We start from the raw sequence: 15,289 nt of genomic DNA, 5'->3' as shown, positions 1-15,289 counted from the left end.
CCATTATTTATTAGACATTTAAATTTGTCCCAGTTTTGCCTTATTAAATAGTACTGACATAAATGCCCTGGTACTTAACCTTTGTTCTTAAGAATAATGACACGTTTGGTCACATTACTACCCCCTCCCTCCGGAAAGCTGGCTTCACCCGCATCACTGACAGTGGCCTTGAGCACACACAGCGGCTTCCCCCAGAGCCCTCCTGCCTTGCCTACTGTAGTCATCTTTTTGGTGAGGGAAAGTCAGCTTTGTAGGTGAAAAGCAGTGTTTTATTTTTGTCCACATACGATTCTAGTGAGGCTGAACATTTGTACACATTTATTAACCATTCATACTTTACTTTCTGGTATTCTTTTCCCTCACCCATTTTTCCCTTGTATATTTATGTGTTCTTACCAATGCGTATGCGTATATTAACTCCTTGTAAAATGAGATCATTAACTATTTCTGCTATACATTTGCATTTATTTGCAATTTATTTCATTTTCATTTAAATGTAGATAAATCCAGCGCTATATTTTTGTGACTGCCTCCATCATTTATGCTTCCTCATTCAGGTATTTTCTTCTAGTTTGTTTGTTTTTTTCGGTGATTTCACTTTTACCTTTAACTCTCATATATTGGGTTTATGGGTTAGAATCTAATTGATCTTATTTTCCAGATAGCCAATTTTCCCTTCCTCCTTAGATTTAAGATTCTTCCTTGCATGTAAAGTTGGTTCTGTTGATCTTCATTAATTCTTAAACCGCAGTTCTGATTATTACAACTTTATGACTTTGTAATATTTGACAAGCTGGGGCCAATTTATTACCATTTATTCTCAAAATGTTTTATCTATTTTTATCTGGTTTTCCAGTTGACCTTGAAAATTATATTGTTGACTCATACCACTCCCACTAGAAAAAAAATGAAAAAAAATGTGTTTCGATTTTGTTGAAGTACATTAACCCTAACAATTTATCCAGGAAGAATGACATTGTCATATTATTCATTCTTATCTCAGAATGTGTTAGATGCCTCTTCATGTCTTATTTTTATACATGTCATCAAAATGAGTAAAAATTTGTTTAGTTTTTTTATGCGGTTTATATTTATTTATTAGGTATTTTTAGTTCTCATTTTTCTTGCTATCATAACTATGTACCTTTTTTCTGTTGTTGATTATTACTTATATGTGGGAAAGTTTTGATATTTTTGTTTGTGTATATAGTACCCAGTCACTGATTATTTCTGAGTTATTTCAGTTTACCCCTTGACCTTCTTAATATAGTATAATATGCAAATGATAGTTTTGTGGCCCTCCTTCTTAATTGTTTCTTAGTTCTGTTTCATGTCTTATTGTACTGACCAGGACTTTCTGAAAAAGTTAATGTAGCAAGAGAAAAAGTTGCGTTGGGGATAGTGGGACTTGTTTCTTTGTTTCTGATTCAGTAGGGATGCTGTTAGAATTCCATCATTTTATGATTAATATTACCAGTTACTGTTTTCCCAATATTTTACTGTGAAATTTTCAAACATACAATCTGAATTTTATACTTACCACTTAGATTCTATCATTAATGTTTTACTAGTTTTTTTTTTTTTTGCAGTTTTTTTTTTATTTCAATCATTGTTCAAGTACAGTTTTCTGCCCCCTACTCCCGTTTCAGCCCCTCCACCCAACCCTCCCCCCTTCCCCCCATTACCCCCCACCCTTAGTTTTTGTCCATGTGTCCTCCAAATTTGTTCCTGTAATCCCTACCCATTCCCCCCTGAAATTCCCTCTTCTCTCCCCTCTGGCCACTGTCAGACTATACCCTATTTCAGTGTCTTTGGTTATATTTTGCTAGTTTTTTGTTTTTTGTTTTGTTTTGTTGTTTAGATTCCTGTTAAAGGTGATATCATGTGGTATTTGTCTTTCACTGCCTGGCTTGTTTCACTTAGCATAATGCTTTCCAGCTCCATCCATGCTGTTGCAAAGGGTATGAGCTCCTTCTTTCTTTCTACTGTATAGAATTCCATTGTGTAAATGTACCATAGTTTTTTGATCCATTCATTTACTGATGGGCATCTAGGTTGCTTCCAGCACCTAGCTATTGTAAATTGTGCTGCTATGAACATCGGGGTGCAAAGGTTCTTTTGTATTGGTGTTTTAGTGTTCTTAGGATAGAGTCCCAGCAATGGAATTGCTGGGTCAAAAGGCAGATCCATTTTTAGTTTTCTGAGGAAGTTCCAAACTGCTTTCCATAGTGGTTGTACCAGTCTGCAGTCCCACCAACAGTGCACTAGGGACCCCCTTTCTCCACATCCTCTCCAACACTTGTTGTTTGTTGCTTTGTTTATGATGGCCATTCTGACTGGTGTGAAGTGGTATCTCATTGTGGTTTTAATCTGCATCTCTCTGATGGCTAGCGATATTGAGCATCGCTTCATGTGTCTTTGGATTTTCTGTATGTCCTCCTTGGAGAAGTGTCTGTTCAAGTCCTTTGCCCATTTTTTAATTGGGTTACTTGTCTTCTTAGAGTGGAGTCGCGTAAGTTCTTTATATATTTTGGAGATTAAACCCTTGTCTGAGGTATCATTAGCAAATATGTTTTCCCATACAGTTGGTTCTCTTTTTATTTTGATACTGTTTTCCTTAGCTGTGCAAAAGCTTTTAATTTTGATGAGGTCCCATTTGTTTATTCTTTCCTTTATGTCCCTTGCTCTAGGAGACAAGTCAGTAAAAAAGTTTCTGCGTGAAATATCTGAGATTTTCCTACCTACGTTCTCTTCTAGGACTTTAATGGTGTCACGCTTTATATTTAAGTCTTTTATCCACCTTGAATCTATTTTTGTATAAGGTGTAAGTTGGTGCTCGAGTTTCATTTTTTTGCACGTAGCTGTCCAGTTCTCCCAACACCATTTGTTGAAGAGGCTATTTTTATTCCATTTTATGTTGCTGCTTCCTTTGTCAAATATTAATTGACCGTAGAGGCTTGGGTTTATTTCTGGGCTCTCTGTTCTGTTCCATTGGTCCATGTGCCTGTTTTTATGCCAGTACCAGGCTGTTTTGATTACAGTGGCCTTGTAGTATAGTTTAATGTCAGGTATTGTGATTCCTCCTACTTTACTCTTCTTTCTCAAAATTGCAGCAGCTATTCGGGGTCGTTTATGGTTCCATATAAATTGTTGAAGTGTTTGTTCTATGTCTGTGAAATATGCCATTGGTACTTTAATCGGTATTGCATTGAATGTATAAATTGCTTTTGGTAGTATGGACATTTTAATGATATTAATTCTTCCAATCCATGAACACGGTATATGTTTCCATTTGTTTTCTCTTCCTTGATTTCTCTCCTCAGTGTTATGTAGTTTTCTGAATACAGGTCTTTTACCTCTTTGGTTAGGTTTATTCCTAGGTATTTTATTTTCCTTTTTGCTATTTCAAATGGGATTTTTTCTTGATTTCTGCTTCTGCTGTTTCATTGTTGGTGTACAGAAATGCCTTTGATTTCTGGATAATGTTTTACTAGTTTTTTTAAATAATTTTTAATTTTAAATTACAGTTGACATATATGACATGGTGAGGAGACATTTATGTAACTTTTGAAGTGGTCTTCCCAATAAATCTAATACCCATCTGACCCCGCACATAGTTACTACAATATTATTGATATATTCCCTATGCTGTCCTTCACATCCCTGTGACTTTTTAATAATTTTTCTAACTTTTCAAGTAGTTGACATAAAATATTAGTTTCATGTGTGCGACACAATGATTCGACGTTGATACATCTCATGAAGTGGCCACTCCGAGAAGTCCGGTACCCGCCTGACGCCATGCACAGTTACAGCGTGACAGTGTTCCTTGGGATGTACTTTACATCCCTGTGACTATTTTTATTGCTGGCAGTTTGTTAAAAACCAGTGTTTTGAACTCTATACCTAATAGATTACTTGCCTCCCATTCTGTTTAGTTCCTTTTTTAGAATTTTGTCATGTTTTCCATTTGTGACATGTTTGTCTCCTCATTTGGCAGCCTCCCTGTGTTTGTTTCTGCATATTACATAGACCTGCTCTCCTGTTCTTGAAAGGACGGCCTTTTGTGGTAGGTGTCCTGTGGGCCCAGTGGCACAGTCTCTCTAGTCACCTGAGCAAGTGTCCAAGGGGAACGCCTTGCGTGGGTTGTGTGTGCTTTTCTATGGTGGTTGAGCTTTGAGTGCTGCGGGCACATTGTTTGGAGGGATTGACCCGCAGGCCGACTGACTTTGAGGGCTGACTGTGACTGCAGTGCACAACCTGTTGTGTGGGAGTGGCTTTAGTAGGGCTGGCTCTAAGGCCAGTGGAGCCTGCCCTCCTGGGAGGGGGCTCCAGTGAAGGTCAAGGTCAGCTACTGCTTGGGCCTGGCTTGGGCCTGTCTGGTAGGAGGTACACAGTTAACTGCTATTTTTGCTGGGCTTGGAGGCACTTGGGAGAGGCTATTCTGCAAAGCAAGCCCAGCTGCCACTAGAGTCAGGTCCTTTGATGGAGGCCAGCCGCCATTTGTGTTGAGTTTATGGCCACTTAATTGAGGCTACTTTCCAAGCCAAGACTAGTCACTTCTTGTGCCAGGCTTGGGGCTAATTGTTGGGAGTTACAGTGCAAGTTGAGACTGGTTGCTGGTTTTGCTGAGCCTAGGGTAGCTTAGCGAGAGGTACCTGGCACATCAAGTCCAGCTACTGCTTGTTTGGGGTTTGTGGACCTTTGGGAGATTTTAGGAAAGTCCAAGGCAGGCTCCTTGTGTGGAGGAACTGCTGGAAGATGTTCTGCTTGTGACAGTTGGTGGGGTCTCGAGGAATCACCAGGGCAGGGTGCACAGTGTTAGCCAAGTGAAAGGAGAGCTCAGATGTGGGCCCACCCATGTCAGGACGACTGAGTTGCAGTTGCGTGAGGGTTCAGCAAAGGAACCAAAGCTAGCCAGCACTTTGTCCCCAGAGTGAACTGACTCAACCCCTTCTTCTCCACCCTTTTCCAGCAGCTAGTCATGTTACTTCTTTCCCATGTGTCCCTGTGCTGGAGCTTAGGGTGAGTGTTTGTCAGGCCCTTTAAGAGGATGCTTAGGGTTACAGCAGCCCGTCCTCTCACCCAGCCTGAGTCCCTGTTCATCTTCACAGCCAGCTGTTGAGAGGACCCCTTTCTCCGGGCGCTGGTGCTCCGGGCTGGGACCCGTTGCTGCTCAAGGGGAACCTCTGCAGCTGAGATATAGTTTCCAACAGTGTATAGTTTCCTAGGGCTGACGTAACAAATTTCCTCCTTATTCTTAACTGCCACCTGTGGGATGGGCCCTGCCCATTCTGAGTCATCACCCCTCCCACCAGTCGAGGCTTCTCCCTGGTATCCCTAGTTACAGGGCTTCTGTCCAGCAAGTCTTCTGGTGCTGCTCAGTGATGGTGGTTTTAAATTTAATTGTAACTTCGATGTGGTTGTGGGAGGAGGCAAGCACAACATTTACCCACTCTGTATTCTTGACTAGAATGCCTTGCTATACTTGCTTTATTACATATCTTTTAGTGGAATTGTTGACTCATGCCACTCTCAATGATCTTTGTGTTGTATTACAGAAATATTTAACTGGACATAGTGTTAACAATCTTTTTAAAAAATCAGCATTGCACTAATGCTGAAGATGAAGATGAGTACAGCAATCTCTTAGCATATTTGTTATCAAAAGTTGCCAATCTAAAAAATTTCAAGAAAGCTTTGAAATGGGAGGTTATTATGAAAACTGTTCATCATCCAAAAAAAAAAAAGCAAAACCACACACACACACAAAAGAAAACAGCTAGCAATCCAACTAGGATTACAGAAGGGAAAAGAATAAAGTTAGAATTTTTCAGTGTTTGACCAGACTTTCTAGAGAAGTTGCCTCACTCATCAGACAGGCTACCTACTTTCAGAAATAACTGCTTAGTCCAGGCTACTTGCCATGGAGCCACTGCAGTGACATAAAGTCCATCAAGGCATGGCAGTTGGGTCACAGTATCTCTTAAGACCATTCCACTCTTTGGACTCACACTGTTCACCCAGCATATAGTTTCCTGGGGCTGACATAACAAATTTCCTTAAACTGGATGGGCTGGAACAACTGGAGTATATTTTCTGTCAGTTCCAGGGGCTGGAATCTGAAATCAGGGTGTCAGCAGAGTTGGTTCCATCCAGCAGCTCTGAGGGAGGGACCTCCCTGCCTCTCCTGGCTGCCGGCAGGGGCCATCCCTCCTTGGCCTTCCCTGACCTCCAGTGCCTGCTTTCATTTCCACACTGCCTTCTCTGTGTCCGTTCTTTTCTTTTTCTTATAAGGACACTTTCTTACAAGGATTTAGGGCCCAGTGCGGTAACTGCATCTACAAAGACCCTTTTTCTAAATAAGATCACATTATGAAGTTCCAGGGGAACGTGAGTGCTCAGATAACAGCTCACTGCGCCCAGCAGCTTCCTTAGCAAGCAGCGGGAAAGCCCGTGAACACAGAACCCAAGAGGCATGGCTCTGAGCCTAGCCAGCTCTGTAACTTGGGGGAAGTTGGTCATCTGTAAGCTCGTCACTGACCCATTTCTCAAATGGGGAGGTTGATCAGTGAAGAATGTTTCACGGTAAGTGATGAAGAGTCATCTGCAGAGTGGATTTCTAGTCTGCCCCTCTTACTTCTCTCTGGCCCCCAATTGTTTCTGTGGGGCATTTTCAGGTATGGTTAGTATCAGCGGGGCTTTGACATTGTTGGATGAAATACAGAGTAGCACTGTCCTGTTCTGTAAATGAGCTGAAGGTACTCATTAGACCTTTGTGGACTAACAAAAGATAGTTGCTGCACTTAGAGAAGGCTCTCCCATCCCTTTTATCTCTACCTTCACTCTGTTACTCAAAAACAAATACAAAAAAGGTGTGGGGGGGGACATTTTAAATTATTCTGTGTGTTGCTGAAGATCATTTAACACATACGCACTCTAAATAGGAAATGGGACAATTAGGTTCCAAAGTGTTTTCATGGTATTCTCTTCCTACCCACTGCCCAGTAATTTTACTAAGTGATGAAGAAAGGCACACTGATTGTAGATAGTGGGCAGTGTCTGACAATCCTGAAATCTTTGCATTACTGGAATGGTGAGGTTAAAATATCTCTTCAAGAGAGCTCACTCAACATAAAGGCACAGAAAAAAATGTCCGTTTACACGGTGTCATTCCTCGCTTAGAGAGTCAGTCCCCATCTTTCCTATATGCTCACTAATCATAAAAGGAGGAGTTTTCTGGCTGCAATTTTTATAGACTTCAGTGTTACTGAAATGAAAGTGCCTCAAGGACATTTCCATTTGTTACAAGCTTATGGTTTCTCATCTCATGTAAATTATTTTGCCACTTTTTTTTAATTCTTTGCTGTCATTGTCTGGCAAAACGATCATTGGGTTTCTCTTAGTGAAGATATTGCGATTCCTCGACTGACAGTATTCTTTGTCTAAAAAAAGTGTAGCAGCCTGTGGGTTTATTTTATCACCTTTCTATTGTCACCTGTAGGTTTCTGTTTATATTCCCTACCCACCCTCCCTTTTTTTGTCTTAGAAAACATCTAGGGATCTAAATATTCTGCTACGGAACAGAAGTTTTGAATTCCAGTTCCGAAACAGGTCCCGTTAAGTCTTAGAGGCAAATCTACTACAATCTATCCACCTGGTAATGGTAGAACTATCTCTTTCTTCACCATAAAGGTTAAAATGCTCTAAGGTGAATAATAAATAGTGTGGACTATTTCTCAGGCTGTCTTGGAGTGGGGGAGGAGAGGCAGGTGCCTAAACCCAGGTATTGAGGCCATCTTGAATGAGTTTTACTACCATTCTTAATATCTCGTGCATCTCACCTTTCTTCTCCTTCCATGCCTCAGCCTACTTCAGACCCTCTTCCCAGCTCTTGCCAGAGCTGCCTAACTGGCTTCTCTCTCTAGTATCACCAGCGATATTGCCCTAGAAAATCAGTTTGATCATATAATACCCCTGCTTGAAAGCCTTTGCTCCCAGTTGCTAAAAGAGTTCATTGTAAACTGTATTGTACCCTTTAAAATGTGGACCAATGTTTTTCTTCATCTTGATCTCATGTACAATATATTCCAGGCACACCACACTCCTTCCCATCGCAGAACATTTTAAACTATTTCCTGACATCCCCCTTTCATTATTCGTGTTGCTTTCTCTGTCTCTTATTATTTCCCTGTGCCCAACCTCCCTGCTGTTTCTTTATGACTCTGCACTTAATGCTGATTCCTCCCTGCTCTCATAAACTTATACCACTAATACAGGCTACTTTACAATACTTTATAATTTGTTCGTTACACATATCCCCTGGTGACTACACTGGGAGGCTTTGTCTGGTTCATCTTTGCGACCATTTAGCCAATTACCAGGTATAAACTAGGACTCAGTCCACATTTGGGAGTGACTAAGGGATTAATTAATTATGTCCAAACTCAAAATCATTACACCTATTTCCCAACTTTGTTGATAGTCCATTGGTTATGACCTGTTCAGAAGTAAACCCTATGCTAATGTAATTATGTTCATTTATACCTTAGTGTAAAACTGTTAAATGTACCTGGCGAGGATAGTGTACAGTACACTATGATGAAATCCATAATGGCTTTTTCCTAAAAGAGATACTGTTGGTTTCCCTAAGAGCCTTAACTGAAACCACTGTTTTCACCTTTGTGTTCTTTCATTCACTTCATTCCTTCATGTGTTCATTTATTCAAGCATCTATTGATGAAAGTTACTTATTGACTATTAACAGGCCAAGCAGATTCCTTTGACTTAGGGAGCTCCTTTTGTGAGCAACTAGATAGAAACTGTAGTCATTGTTGTCTTTAATGCGTCGTATTTTCTGAGCAGTTAACATGTTTTCCTTCACAGAGTATATGTGAAAAAGATATAGGGGATTTTTGTTGACATTCAGTTCAGATAAGTTGATGTGACATGGTCCTAGGGTGACCATATCATTTATTGCTTTAAATGGGATACTTCGGGAAAGTGGAAGGGAATTTGTTAATTATCCAACACAACAAATTTCAGGCAAACCAAGATGTATGATAACCCTATAGATAACCCCAGTAGTCAAATGAGATTGCATTACTAGTTGCATTCTGTTTTCCAAACACATCTTAGGTTTTTATGCCTTTGTATCTTTGTCTTTGTTGTTAATTTTGCCCTTGCCTCTCCAGTGCCTGGCGTCTGTGAATCCCTCAGAAGTTTCCCTGATCGCCTACTTTATACAGATCTCTCTCTGTCCTGAATTTATTCAATACTTAGCATATTATTTATATACTTAATTAGCAACTAGATGTATTCTGGTTTGTCATAATTATGTTACTGTCTTGACTCTGTTTAACTTTTTCATATTTTCCTCCACTGAACTGTATGTTCTTAAAATCAAAGTTTATATTTTGAACTCAGATCTACTCCTCAAGTACAGTGTGTTATTCTTATCCAGGTAATACTTACTTGTTGAATATTTTATTCTCTGGCCTGTCTTTGTCTTTCCTAAAAACCCTTCCATCAATACTATGTGTCTGCCCACCCCTGCCCCCCTAAAAAGAGCTTTAAGAGCTTTCCAATGAAAATTTTTTATTATTACATTTTAAATAAATATTTACTGAGCTATATTAAAATATTTGATTTTGTCAGTTTAGATTATACTGTCCATCTTGAGTTAATATTTTAAACAAAAACATCACTGAACAAGAAAAACATGAAAGTGATACAGCCCAGTGTAAATACCTACTGTGTAGTAACACATTTTGATGAAAATTAATGTTTTCATTTCATAACAAATTAACGTTTGTTAGTTTAAAAAAAAGTCCTTAACAGAGAAAAAAGGGTTAATTGTTAGGCTTAAAGATGTAATACTATAGTGCTGTGATTTTTAACCAGTGTGCTACAGCATACCAAGAATTTTTAAAACATGTCTGGGTTACAGGTTTAGTCCCCAGTTGGCAGCATGCAGGAGGCAACCAATCAGTGTTTCTCTCCATTTCTTTCTCCCTTCCCCTCCCTCTAAAAATAAACAAAATCTTTTTGAAAAAATGTTGGAAGCAAGACAGGGATATCCATTGTCAACATTTTAATTCAACATGATATTGGAAGTTCTAGCCACAACAATTGAACAAGAAAAAAAAGGCATCTGAGTTGGAGAGAAAGAAATAAAATTATCATTATTTGTGGATGATGTGACACTATGCAGAGAGAACCTTGAAGATTCCACCAAAAAACAATTAGAATAATAAATGAATTCAGTCGAGTAGCAGGATATAAAATATTCAGAAACTGTTCACTAATAATGAACTATCAAAAGGAGAAACTAATAATCCCATTTACAATCACATCAAAAAGAATACCTAGGAAAAAATTTAACCAAGGAGGTAAAAAACCTGTGCTCTGAAACTGTAAGAAGAAAGAAATGGAAGAAGATACAAATAAATGAAAGGATATACCATGCTCAAGGATTGGAAGAATTAACATTGTTAACAATATCTATATGAACCAAAGCAATCTACAGATTTAATGTGATAGCTATCAAAATGCCAATGGCATTTTTCACAAAATTAAACAAATAATCTAAAAATGTATATGGAACCAGCCAAAGCAATCTTGGAAAATAGGACAAAGTTAGAGGTATCATGCTAGTTGATACCAAACTACACTACACAGCCATAGTAGTCAAAACAATAATACTGACATAAAAACAGACATACATCGGCGGAACTGAGTAGAGAACCCAGAAACAGATCTGTGCCCATATGGTCAATTAGTCTACGACAGAGGAGGCAAGAATATACAATGGGGTAAAGACAGTCTCTTCAATAAATGGTGGTGGGGAAACTGTAGGGCATATGCAAAAAAAAAAAAGAGAGAGAGGGAAGGAAAGAAAGGAAGGAAGGAACTATACCACTTTCTTAATACCACATACAAGAATAAGTTCAAAATGCATTAAAGACTTAAATGACCTGAAACCATAAAACTCCTAGGAGAAAACATAAGTATTAAACACTTTGAATTGCTCCAGGCAATTTTTTTCTTTTGTATATGTCTCCTTGCTCGAGGGAACCAAAAAAAAGGCAAATGGGACTACATCAGACTAAAGAGATTTTGCACAGTGAAGGAAACCATCAATGAAATGAAAAGATAAGCCACTGAATGGGAGAAAGATTTTTGCCAAGAATACATCCTATAGGTTTAATATCTAAAATTTATAAGGAACTCATACAACTTAACACTATAAAAAACAAACAATCCAATTTAAAAAATGGGCAGAGGACCTGAGCAGACATTTCTCCCAAGAGGACATACATATGGCCAGCAGACATGAAAAGAGGCTCAACATCACTAATCATCAGGGAAATAAAAATTAAAACCACAATGAGATACCATCTCACACCTGTCAGAACGGCTACCGTCAATAAATCAACAAACATTAAGTGTTGGCGAGGATTTGGAGAAAAGGGAACCCTCATGCACTGTTGGTAGGATTGTAAATTGGGACAGCCACTATGGAAAACAGTATGGAGGTGCCTCAAAAAATTAAAACTAGAACTACTATATGACCCAGAAATTCCACTTCTGGGTATTTATGCAAAGAAACGCAAAACACTAACTCAAAAAGAAATGTATACCTCCATGCTTACTGAGACAATATTTATAATAACCAAGGTATGGTAGCAACTTAAGTGCCCTTCGAAGGACGAATCGAGAAAAATGTGATAGATACATATATACAATGGAATATTAACTCAGCTATTAACAATAATGAAATCTTGCCATTTGTGACAACATAAATGGACTTAATAGGGTATTGTGCTAAGTGAATAAGTCAGACAAAGACAAATATCACAAGATTTCACTTCTATGTGGAATTTCAAAAACAAAATAAACAAAACAGAAACACACACAGAGAACAAAGTCATGGTTACCAAATAGGAGAGGGGTTGGGAGAACGGGTGAAATGGTGAAGGGGTTAAAGTGTACAAATTTCCAGCTATAAAAACAGACAGCATAGGGAATATAGTCAGTCATACTGTAACAATCATGTATAGTTTCAGCTGAGTACTAGACTTACCAGGGTGATCACTCCATAAGTTATACAGACATCTAATCACTATGTTGTACTCCTGAAACTAATATAATATTGTAAGCCAACTGTAATTGAAAAATAAAAACAAATTTAAAAAGACTAATTCAGAATCAAATAAGGTGATGTTACTGAGACTCAGAGAATTTATGATGCACGAAGTTCTGAAGTTATGAAGACCATAAAAAAAAAGAAAGGACTAAAAGTCTCCTCGGCAGAAATGAGGAATTCCATTAAGGTTGAAAAGCATGGATTTTTAAAGAAACCAATTAGTTCTGTTTAATGACTTTGTCTAGGAACACTGGGTGCCCCGAGAGAAGGATGGAGGAGACCAAGTGGAAGGTGCTCTCTGCAGGGTAGGAGGTTGGCTGGCTAGGTGTGCTGGGGGACAGACAAGCTAATTAAGCTACGAAAGTTTCTCCTTAAAGGAATCGTTGGTTTGGCTCACCCTGGAGTGTAGGCTAAAAGTGGGCGTTGAGGCTAGGAGAAAAGTAATGAACAGATCTCTTTAAGTTTTGGGGCAGGGGGTTGAATGGGCATTAAGGGACTAAAGATTATAAAGAACATGAATTATTTTGAAAAGGAGGAGCAGATAAGTAGAAAGTTGATTGGAGAATTTCAGAATTTAAGATTATGGAGGTAGAATTCTGAGGGTTGTGTCTGGAAAACACATTTATCTTTCAAAACACAGATGGAAACATACTTCTTGTGGCTTGAAACCTCTGTTTCAGGGTGTAAGTCTTTACCCTTAAGGAACAAACAAGGCTTGTCACAAACTGGCCCCATCCTACTTCTCCAGGCTTCTTGTGAACCCCATATGCTAACCACGCTCTATGTAAGAATCCTGGAAACTTCACCTACTCTGCCTTGCACATGCTGTTCCCTTTGTATGAAATACTCTTCCTCCTTTTCTCTGCCTTGCAAATTCCTGCCCATCTTCAAGACCTAAGTCAGGCAGCTCTTTCCCTGCCAAGCTTTCCAGGCTCTGCAAAAAACACTGAGCACATTTTCCTCTTTGTTCCCACAGCACTCTCTTTGGACATCCCGTGGAATTTTACCACAAGTATATTGATTTATATGTCTCTGTATTCAATAAATTGTGGAACTCCTTGAAGTCAGACATACCCGACTCTCTTCTTTACCTATAGGGCAAGCACCGTAATATAGGTGCTTAATACTTGCTTTTGTTGTCTTTGCTGTTGAATTTTAAACCAGTGGGTTAATCTGGTGCTTCTCAACATGAATGTGTGTTCAAATCACCTGTAGATCTTGTTAAAATTTAGATTCTTACTTAATCTGAGATTCTGCCTTTCTAATAAGCTCCTTGGGGATGCCAGTGCTGCTGTTATGGAAACTCATCCAGTGTGACTTTGCCAGGTGAATAGAAGTATAGTAAAGGATTAAGTCCAGTAGAAATGTGGAGGTGGAGCAGTCGTGGGGAAAGAGGCTTGACACATTCTCAATATGAACACTGGGGTCCTAAAAACAATAGTAGAAAGTCATGTGGGGAGAGAGGCTTAAATCATGGAATACGGCAGGTGGGCCGCGTGGAGGACTGTAGTTGGAAAGTCTGGGGTGGTACAGCTGTGTGCCTTACATTTTAGGAAAGGAGAGGCTTCATGTCGGGACAGCAGCGAAGGATGCTCCCCATGGAGGGGCTGGGGCAGGGGTGGCTGTGTCAGAGGTTGGGTTAGGGGCTTCCAGCGTTTGTTCCCAGGAGAACAGCGTTTCCACCTGTGCAGACAGGAGAATGAGGAAAGGGGGAAGCTGCATTCAAGGGAGAGGAAGGAAGCCCCTGAAGAAATGGAAGGTACTAGAATTTGACAAAGGATCATTTCCTGATTGAAGTTTCCAGGTTCAAAATATGAAAATTCTTTTTTTTTTAACTCAAATGACAGAAAAAGTAGCACTAGTAAGCATTCTGTTCTCACGTGCAGCCTCACAGGTCTGATAATGCTAAGGACAGGTTCAGTCAGCCTAATTTCTTTCAAGTACTAACTGCACAGAAGGTGCAGTAAGTACCAGTGTACTGTTTAGCATAGGGGAAAAGGCAAAAATAATGTTTACATGTACTCCCACTAACCCCTCCCCCCACGGCGAATGAATATTTACAGCCTGATGTGTGCTCTTGCAGCTTTTATCCATGTAAATTCATGTGCACAGAGACAGGCATTTGTCAAATTTCATAATGATATTTTTGCATCACATTATTCTGCAGATTGTTTTTCTCTCTTAGGAATGTCAGAAACATCCCTCCAGGTCAGTGGATAGAGCTCTAACTTCCTTTTTTCCCTAGTCATTGTTAAATAGCTGTGTATATATAGATGTCCCATAATTTGTCCTGCCATTCTCCCCATTGATGGAAAATTGGGTAATTTCCAGTTTTTGCTACTACAAACAATGTGACACACAAAGAAAGTCCTATTGTCACCAGTGCCTCGATAACAGAACTCTGTGATTTCAGCCAGCCATGCATATCACAAGTAACTTTTATATCAAGGATATTTTTAAATGAAGCACAGCAGTGGCTAGGCCTATGCTGTGCTGTCCAGTAGAGTAGCCACTGGTCACATGTAGCTATTTAACTTTAAATTTGCTAAAATTAAATCAAATTACAAATTCACTTCCTTAGTCACAACAGCTTCATTTCAAGTGTTCAGCAGCCACATGTCGGTAGTGGCTGCCATATGAGACACGGCAGAACAGGCCATTCCAGCCCCTCCCAACTGCCCCTGGACAGCTTGGGCCAGACGATGGGACAGCCTAAAGAAGGAGATCTGCTCCAGTGGGCTAGCGTTGTAACGAGAGCACGTTCTAAAACGTACAAACTCTGTGTTTCAATTGGTTGCCTCTGCAGTTACTTCAATGAGAATCAATACCCAGATGAAGCAAAGAGAGAAGAAATTGCGAATGCTTGCAATGCAGTTATACAGAAGCCAGGTAAGGCGGCAGGCACCACTGCACTCTGTGGGCAGCTCTGGGCTTCAGGCATCACGCAGGAACCATCTCTTACCCCCAGGTGCTCTCGGGTTTATCTGTGCCGGGTTTATCTGTGCCAGCCTCCGGGGAGAGTCACTGCCCTGTCCTGTTCCAGCCTCACCTCCCAGGCACGTGACAATGGTCACCAAACCAAATGTTCATGTGGTGAAGTTTCCAGGGAATGTCCCTGATTAATGTTATGAGACTTTGACA

At 39.8% G+C, this 15,289-nt stretch overlaps 1 protein-coding gene across 1 annotated transcript in view; it reads left to right on the top strand.

Moving 5' to 3' along the window:
* Window positions 1-15,289, top strand: part of HMBOX1 (homeobox containing 1) — a 166,920-nt gene that overhangs the window by 145,765 nt on the left and 5,866 nt on the right. The window contains 1 exon segment of the mRNA XM_028519845.2: window positions 14,955-15,037. Within this exon segment, the coding sequence (XP_028375646.1) occupies window positions 14,955-15,037 (83 nt within the window).

This window comes from Phyllostomus discolor, chromosome 8 (genome assembly GCF_004126475.2).
Source record: "Phyllostomus discolor isolate MPI-MPIP mPhyDis1 chromosome 8, mPhyDis1.pri.v3, whole genome shotgun sequence".
Taxonomy (NCBI): domain Eukaryota; kingdom Metazoa; phylum Chordata; class Mammalia; order Chiroptera; family Phyllostomidae; genus Phyllostomus; species Phyllostomus discolor.
Note: the sequence above shows the minus strand (reverse complement) of the source record. Positions and strands in the feature narration are given on the sequence as shown.